At 34.8% G+C, this 9455-nt stretch overlaps 1 protein-coding gene across 1 annotated transcript; it reads left to right on the forward strand.

Annotated features, from left to right (window-relative positions):
- Nucleotides 1-219: 219 nt before the first annotated feature.
- LOC132722613 (uncharacterized) lies at nucleotides 220-5015 on the forward strand. Its single transcript, XM_060707137.1, has 2 exons — nucleotides 220-380; nucleotides 4612-5015. The coding sequence occupies exons 1-2, from the start codon at nucleotides 320-322 to the stop codon at nucleotides 5013-5015; spliced, it is 465 nt and encodes a 154-aa protein (XP_060563120.1). The 5' UTR covers nucleotides 220-319.
- Nucleotides 5016-9455: the final 4440 nt, after the last annotated feature.

Below are 9455 nucleotides of genomic sequence, written 5' to 3' on the forward strand. Positions count from 1 at the left end.
TGTTTTGTTGGCAATTTAGTGAAGTTTTATTTAGTTTAAGTTGTGTGCGCTACATTATATATGTGCCTGGGTTAAAGATATGACATTAACCAACACTTTATTTATTTTTTACGCGTTTGTGTGATATTATACATGAATACATGGAGCCGTTCTATTTTATTTTCTGATAAGATATTGATTGGCTTATTACATTTTGATCAACCCCCTGTATAAGATAACAATAAAACAAGTCTCCTTAACGGTTGCGTGAAGATTTCAATTCTTACCGTTAGTGTCTTTATTCAAATTAAAAATGATATGATTGTTTATAAACTTAAAAATGACGAAATTAAACGTTCAAGTGATAATCTGTGTTTTAACTGGCGCTTTTATATCACAAGGTAAGCTTATTGTTTAATTGTTGATATGCAATTATTTATTATAAAATATTGATATCAATAATAGGTTAATAACACAGGAGAATAGAGCCGAAAGGTGATCTAATCCGCCCGTAAATTAAAAAAAATTGACATGAGGGATTATAAAGCTCATAATGATACGGAACTTTGACTAATATTGGTGATGTTCTAGAAGTTTACCATAAAACATCATAGATTGGTTTTAAAGAAATATTCGGTGTTTCGGACAACCCGATCGTAAGTTGAGAAACCCGTCGATGATCATTTTCAAATATTTGTCAGTGTTTTATTGTAAAACTGATTTAAATAGACAATATAAAAAGCCCAAAAACTTTAATTGTTGTCCACAGATATTTTTGGCATTAAAAGAAACGGCTAAACATTTGAGGTAGGCTGGTTTAAAACATTCTTTCTAGCCTTACAACCGTCCTGACACAAGTATTATTATAATAAATTCTAAAAACCCTCGTGATTTTCAAGTGCAAATAAATACTGATTAGGGACTGCGACATGTATATGCGGCTGTTTTATTTGTCCTTGCGATAAGATAGTTAACAAAGCCTTTTAGGAAACAATAACAACGCACTTTATTGATATTTTCCATTCTTATTATGTTTTCTTTTCATATGATGCTATAATAACATCTAGCATACACTAATGCCACAGGTTTTATCAATATTAGTTGATACAATTTATAATTCAAATTTTTATTCACAATGCACATCGCCATGTTCGGCGTACATAAATATAATAATGATGTAAACTTATCATATTGAGATATTATTGATGAAATAAAATGTGTATTTTATTTTCCGTATTTTCACTGTAAAATTTATTTTTCACTTCAGTGAAACATACTTTCCGTATTTTCACTGATGTCTTGCCTGACTACTTTCTTCTAAATTCTGCCAATACACACACTTTATAGGAAAGTCTTTCAAATTGCAAATTATAAAAAACAGAAAAATGTATATAATAAACTGAAAATTCAAGGGTTTTTTTATCTTGTGGTATCAAACTCCGGCTGCCGGAATATCTAGTTCTCGGGTAAATGTTCAGCGGAAACTCGGCTGAGGGCCGCGATACTACCGTATGTAAACAGTTACCCGAGAGCTAGATATTCCGGTCTGTGACGGCAGCCGGTGTTTGATTCTTCATCTTGCATACTACGCAGAAAAATCATTTCGGAAAGAACTAATATTTTCATTTGATAGTAGCGTTTGAATTTACAACTTAGTTCATATCGTCAAAAGGACGTCATTCTAAGAACGAAATTCATTCACAAAAGGCGCGCGGGAATGACGTCATTTAAACAACGCGACTTGTCTTGCGCGGATTATAATTAAGGATCTTACACCGGCTGCCGGTAAAGATGGGAATATCTAGCTCGAGGGTAACTGTTTACGGCGGTAACGAGGCCGTGCCAAGTTTCAGCTACGCAGTAATTCCAGTAACACCGGATTGTGAAAAAAATGCAAGAATTGTGCAAAAATAACGTCGAATCTGCGCTGAGCTATGACCGAAGCAAGTAGCATTGTTAGTAAAAGGAACACAATATTCTATAGTGAATCAAATTAAAAGGATTTAATAAGCACATACAGCTGCTATGACATTATACTTTAAATGGTATTACAAATATTTCTAGGAATATGTTTACGTTTTTACCTGACTACCATTTTGAAGGCGACTTGTGTGTTTTGTCGATATTAATTAGTATTGAATTAGTATTGAAATAGACTACTAGAGTCAATACTAAAAGGAAGCAAGTTTAATATTATTCGCAAATATTCGAGTAGAATTACCTTTTATGAGGTAGCAACGTTTTTGTTTTTTTTTCAGATTATGGGTAACGAAATTGGCGTTACCTCGAAAAAAAATGTCACTTTTCAACGTGATAACACATGAATAATTTGGAAAATATTTCATTTTTTTTAAATTTGATTGTTCGTTTCGGTTATTAAGGCTTTCTATATATCGCACAATAATGCACAATGCCAGTGTTATTTTCACATTCCTGCACTGGATATACACGTTGATTTAGATAAATTTGATTTTGGATTTAATCTAAAAAAAGAACTGAGTAAGAGTGCAATATCTCTATATAAACATTATAATGTATAGCATATAGCATGACTTCACACCAATTTGACAGAATATAGTGATATTTGTGATTTATAAGGTATAGTAGAATACTTTTAGGCATTTTAACATTATTGATTTTGTAGAAACTTGTTGAGTTTTTATTTGGCTGCAAAGCAGCCGAGTCTTAAATGATTTTGAATAAAACGCGTAATTTACTGCGGAATAACACGATTTATTTTGCGAGTCATCAATAAAAACACAAGTACATAAAACATTCACATACAACAGCCTAACACTTCATGACCAATTTTAAATATATCTGGCTTTGTTGCAAAAAGTTTTTATTTAAATTTTTTTCAAACGGAATGACAATGTTTTCTTATCTCGGCATGCACAACCTCAATAGGTAGGGTCCGGTTAGCCCAATAGGTATAGCGTTGGACTACAAAACGGGCGACCCGGGTTCGATTTCCGGACGGCGCAGGTCACTTTCGTTGTGATTGATCATGAAATCTTTTCTACGGTCATTCGCACTGTGCCTCTGCTCTGGTATGTACAGAAGTTTCTGTCCATTCCGAAAGTGAAGGCAACTAGAACTGTTAAACTGCTTAACAGCCTGCCCAGGAACGATGGGATGGATGAATTGTGCTCTGGTGAATTCAATAAGGTTACTGCCGTGATCCTGAGTGAAAACTACCACCATTTGGACAAAACGTATTTGTGTGAGAGCTCTAAAGACTTGCATTTCAGTGTCATAAAACATCTGAATTTTTCAATATATTCATTTGTTTACTATTAGAAACTAGGAAGCAAGTTCGCTTTCAAGAAATTTATCTCTTAAAGTGTTTTTGTTCCTAATATATCATGAAAACTTAAATAGTCGCCTCTTATATAGTAAAGCGATGTCACGCGTGTGCTGTTATATTTTGGTTTGATTTGATAAAGGGTCTGAAGCCTTTAATGTCTTATAGACTACGTTTATGCTCAAATTTGATGTTTTATCGTTGTTCATTTGCTTATTAAAAGTTTATTTATCGTTTAATCGGGATATTATAAATTAATGTTCAATGTTATGGCAAACTATTACGAGCAACATTACAGTTATTACCATTACGATCCTGGCACATTTCGTTATTGGCTGAAGCGTACCCGTTCTATCACAGTATAAAACCCACAACGAAAAGAATATCTTGATGAAGACTGCATATAAATCCTATGCAAAAATGGGTAATAAAGAGGAGAGCCAGGAGGGAAGAATCACATTTCGATTTTCTTTAAAAAAAAGTTTGAAGTTTATATAACTGCTTAAAAAGTTGAAAACTTACCCTACGATTGACATATACATTCACATGTGCTGTTAAACTTCACATCTGGATGAGCGGAAATTCACATATACTTTTTACAGATGCTCAATTTTGCTATCCATATAGGCCTCTATCCCCACAAATAAGGGGAATCTCCTTAATTCACCTAAAACATCATTATTTGGAGTCTGCTATTTCATACATAATATGGTTTTGCAAAATTTTATATGAATCTTATCAACCTCTTTAGGACAACATATTCCCCATACTTCCACTGAATAAAGCAAAAAAGCTAGGGAATCAAACAGTTTAAGCTTCATTATTATATCGACATGTATTCTTGTAAAAAGACTTAACAAAATGTACATTGCCTTTAATGCATTATCAGAAAGAATCTTAGCTGTTTTAGCAATGTTACCATTTGAAACAAAAGTCACTATAAAACTATTAGTCGATAAAATAATGCATGGGTACAAGGAAACTTTATTTTTAGTCGGTTTATTAATTACAGGAAACATTAGCTAATAAGCTATTTACCTACAATAACAAAGACATAAAACATAATTGTTTACTTACATATAACTGATCTGAAAAGTAAAAACAGTTAAAGCTAGTAGCAACTATAGGCATGAAATAAAAGCAGATTGAGAAGAACTATACAATAAGATGACAAATTAAAGCAAAGTAAAATGACATGCACAGTACATATTGTATTAAAGGGACTAACAGTTTACAGTGTGCGTGTACGCATATCATTGACAACAGAATCTGTTTCCTTTTTTATCATGTTTTTATATAAATATGTTTATTTATATAATTATTTACAGTGACCTGCCAGCCATCGGATCTTCAAATCATACAGTCACCATCGGCATGTCCCGGAGTGTCGTCAGATCCTGATAAAAACTTCGTCAATGCTTCCTGTAGTAATGGTCATGTCGTTGCCATCAAACATGTAACAGTGGGTTCTAAATTACAATCTACAGGTTGTCCTGATTATTACGAAGATACTCACAACTTTTCTGTTTGCTGTACATATGACCAAGCAAATGACTGTCTGTTCCCATTTTATTTCGAAACTTTAACCTATCATGAAGGCTGTAACGGACGACAGAATTGTTACTTGGGAGTACAGAATCAAATTACTGACGCGAGTTGTACAGGAAATCTTACTACTTTAAGTCGTTACATGTTCATTGATTACTACTGCATAGAGGGTAAGATTATATAACGATATTTTTTCATACGTTTAAATTATGTCGGAACAAGTATTTTAAACATAAATGGACAGTGCTTACAACCAAAGATTTTTCAATCTCGGTAATGTATGCACAGATCCCTAACCTAATTCTAATAAGAATTTAACCACAACATATTTGTTAACAAAAGAGCACAATCATGTTCATGTTTATGGTTAAATCTATTGTTATTCAAATGGAAGGTCAGAGTAGGGATCTATCAATTCCTACTCTGTTTAGGAAAACAAGTTTCCTTAACCCTTAGCACACTAAATTTCTTTTAATTAAAATTGGACAAAACCTTTTATCGTTTTTAGGGGAAACTAAGGATAAATAGTTTAATTTGATTTATGCACCTTTAAAATGCACTATAGATGTCTGCCTCTGTTGTTTCTGATTGGTTGTACGAGCTTTAGACATCTCATCATCAACACTGTTTCTGATAAATCAAGACGCATATTTAGCATGTGCTTGTGAATAGAGAGACATACTTGTTCTGTTTTCCGCACGAATTAAAATTACTTACATCACTGCATTCTAGTTACGAATCAAACTCATAAGAACAACTAATCAAACTTCAATGCACCTTGGAAGATACTTCTTGCACAGCACTTGTGTTGTTTAACCCATTGCTTCATGAGCATTTTGTGAAAAATGGCTGTTTTCATTGAAAAGTCTCCCGTTACAAGTTCAAATTGCTATAATACTATAAAAACTGCTTCAACACTAATCAAACTTGGCACAAATGTTGACTGGACCATTGCCCTTGCAACAACATGCTCAGGCTTAAATTTTCTGTTACCATGGCAACGAGGGGACATCTCAAAATTGCCAAAAATCACTATTTTGCGTTGATTTTTTCCATCAAAATTGATTTCAAAGTGCTGCAACTTCTCAATGGATTGAGATAGAGTCAAATGCTTTTCAGCGTTGCTTACACGTTACCTTATGATCAATCTGGGGTCATTTACAGCCTCTCACAAGCCCAAAATTTTCTTGGCGATGAGGGGGACTCCGCCCCCCTTCAAACCCCCCAAACAGAAGGGGGCACATCCCCCTTCTGGCACCCGTCATGTATCCTTTGGATAGGTGGCGGCGCCAAAAAAGTGGTCACTTTTCTAAAGAACATTTCTCAAACAAAAAAGTGTTTGGGGCCTAAATAAGGCATTTCTTCTCCATTTTAGACAACAAAAGGAAGGGGGGGGTGAAAAAGGCGTTTAGAGGCGTTTAAAGGCGTGTATATGAAGTAATGGGTTAACAGAAAATGATGAAAATACTTGAAATTACCCTAAATCGCGTTTTTTCATGTTTAAACATGGCCTGTCATATAAACTTGATGAAAAATGGTTGTTTTGTAGATTTTTTGATTTTTTTCATTAACCCATTGCTTCATGAGCTTTTTGTGAAAAATGGCTGTTTTCATTGAAAAATCTCCCGTTACAAGTTCAAATTGCTATAATACTATAAAAACTGCTTCAACACTAATCAAACTTGGCACAAATGTTGACTGGACCATTGCCCTTGCAACAACATGCTCAGGCTTAAATTTTCTGTTACCATGGCAACGAGGGGACATCTCAAAATTGCCAAAAATCACTATTTTGCGTTGATTTTTTCCATCAAAATTGATTTCAAAGTGCTGCAACTTCTCAATGGATTGAGATAGAGTCAAATGCTTTTCAGCGTTGGTTACACGTTACCTTATGATCAATCTTGGGTCATTTACAGCCTCTCACAAGTCCAAAATTTTCTTGGCGATGAGGGGGACTCCGCCCCCCTTCTGGCAACCCCCCAAACAGAAGGGGGCACATCCCCCTTCTGGCAACCCCCTGATGTATCTTTTGGTTGGGGGGCCGCGCCGAAAAAGAGGTCACTTTTTTAACAACATTTCTCAAACAAAAACAAGTGTTGGGGGCCTAAATAAGGCATTTTTCATCATTTGAGACAACAAAAAGGGGGGGTGAAAAAGGCGTTAAAAGGCGTGTATATGAAGTAATGGGTTAACAGAAAATGATGAAAATACTTGAAATTACCCTAAATCGTGTTTTTTCATGTTTAAACATGGCCTGTCATATAAATTTGAAGAAAAATTGTTGTTTTGTAGATTTTTTTATTTTTTTCATTAACCCATTACTTCATGAGCATTTTGTGAAAAATGGCTGTTTTCATTGAAAAGTCTCCCGTTACAAGTTCAAATTGCTATAATACTATAAAAACTGCTTCAACACTAATCAAACTTGGCACAAATGTTGACTGGACCATTGCCCTTGCAACAACATGCTCAGGCTTAAATTTTCTGTTACCATGGCAACGAGGGGACATCTCAAAATTGCCAAAAATCACTATTTTGCGTTGATTTTTTCCATCAAAATTGATTTCAAAGTGCTGCAACTTCTCAATGGATTGAGATAGAGTCAAATGCTTTTCAGCGTTGCTTACACGTTACCTTATGATCAATCTGGGGTCATTTACAGCCTCTCACAAGCCCAAAATTTTCTTGGCGATGAGGGGGACTCCGCCCCCCTTCAAACCCCCCAAACAGAAGGGGGCACATCCCCCTTCTGGCAACCCCCTGATGTATCTTTTGGTTGGGGGGCCGCGCCGAAAAAGAGGTCACTTTTTTAACAACATTTCTCAAACAAAACCAAGTGTTTGGGGCCTAAATAAGGCATTTTTTCATCATTTGAGACAACAAAAAGGGGGGGGGGGGTGAAAAAGGCGTTAAAAGGCGTGTATATGAAGTAATGGGTTAATGTATTTGGCCGCTCACGGTATCGTTATAATTGAAATTATCAATATATGTTAACATTTAGATTCAAACATTTTGCACCACAGACACTCTTGGGTCTGACCCTGGCCCCCTACTTAATCCACCTTGGTCAACTCTTTGAAGCATACAAGTTTGAATTCTGTCAAAGGTTAATTAAGTATTTTAATGAAACTTAATAATGAAGCATAATTTAGATGGAAATTGAATTGAAATACATTTTTAACATTGACACTAATGCCACATTCGTGTTACAATGTTACAAGTTACAGTTAGGTTGTGTCAGCGTCGCTTACCCCTGGGATTTGGGAACGGGGGAAAAATTTTTCCCCGGGAAAAAGGGCCCAAAAGGGGTAAATTTACCCAGCACCCCTTTACACAAAGATTTTTGGGGTTCGGACAGGGGAAATCCTCGGGGGTTTCAGGCTGTTCCGGGCCGTTGAGACCCGGGGCCGTTTTTGTTTTCTCCCCCGGGGCACTTTTTGGGGAGAGATTTCCGTCAGGGGATATTTTGTTTCATTTAAAAATCTTTGCTCGGAAAGAAAAACAATTTTAAAAAAATTTTATGTTTTTTAAAATTTTTTGTTCCTGTTTTTAAAAATTTTTAAGTGTTCTTTTGTATTATGATCAGTGTAAGTTTTTTTTTTGGTCAAAATTTTTGTTTTTTAAAAATTTCCCAGACGAAAAAAGGGTTTGGGAGTTGTTTTCCCGGGCCACGACACCCTAAAATTTAACAAAAGAAAACACTACGGTCTACATTTGGAACACAGAGTTTGGAGTTTCGTCCATCAGTCCGTTTGACCCAAGCTGCAACTGTTCCGTGGAGATAGACAACTGTGATGCTTATATTGATATATATAAAATGTACAGAATACTCACGGGCAACGGGTAATGTCGAAACTATAATTTTGAAAGAAATTTAGTAATGGTGTCGCATAAAGTTGATAATGATATGCATGTACTTTACCACTTTCTTTTTAAATAAGCTTGATTTCATATGGTGGGTTGCTTCAGCATGGATACGTTTATACTAAATATTATGAAACTTTGGTCTGTGGTCCTGCTTAATCAATAAAAATCATAATTCTTTTATTTTTAATTTTGTTTGTTTGTTTGTTTTGTTGAACTTTGAGTCACATCGAAATTGTTAAAGTCATTCGGCGACAATGATGAAAGACATCAGGTGTCCCTGAATTCGTTCAGGAACGAGCAGGCTAAAAAGTCGTACTATGATCTTTACAATTTTTATGTGACTTCAAACTCAAAACAAATACCGATTCGTAAGTAAATAAAACTGCATATCATAACAATAACATGTTTATATGTGTTCTCTTTCTCTTGAATTTGACCATCAAAATCAGAGCTTATACGACAAATAACTTCTTTCAGAAATGGGGCGTGCAATCAAACTGTTCGGATTGGAAGTGGTGAAAATAGTACTATCCTTTATGAGTGGACATGTAGTGATAACAAACAAGATATAGAAAACTTCCAGGCACAGGTTACTTATATACTGCTTAACCTAGAAATTACCCCTAATCATAGCAAAAGGGAAAGGGCCCTGGATGGGATTTAAAGGTTTCCGTTTTTTAAATATTTTTAAATTTTAAATCCCAAAGGGGTTTTTTTAAATTTTAATTTTTTTTTGTAAAAAACCCAATTTTAA

The sequence above is a fragment of the Ruditapes philippinarum genome, unplaced genomic scaffold, assembly GCF_026571515.1.
Source record: "Ruditapes philippinarum isolate M1 unplaced genomic scaffold, ASM2657151v2 ctg3719_1_1_1_1, whole genome shotgun sequence".
Classification (NCBI taxonomy): Eukaryota; Metazoa; Mollusca; class Bivalvia; order Venerida; family Veneridae; genus Ruditapes; species Ruditapes philippinarum.

What these genes read in the sequence shown, in the direction of transcription:
- LOC132722613 (XM_060707137.1), top strand. Translation starts at nt 320, where the DNA reads ATGACGAAATTAAACGTTCAAGTGATAATCTGTGTTTTAACTGGCGCT. An exon ending in TGGCGCTTTTATATCACAAG is followed by an intron (nt 381 to 4,611) that starts GTAAGCTTATTG and finishes AATTATTTACAG; the next exon opens with TGACCTGCCAGCCATCGGAT.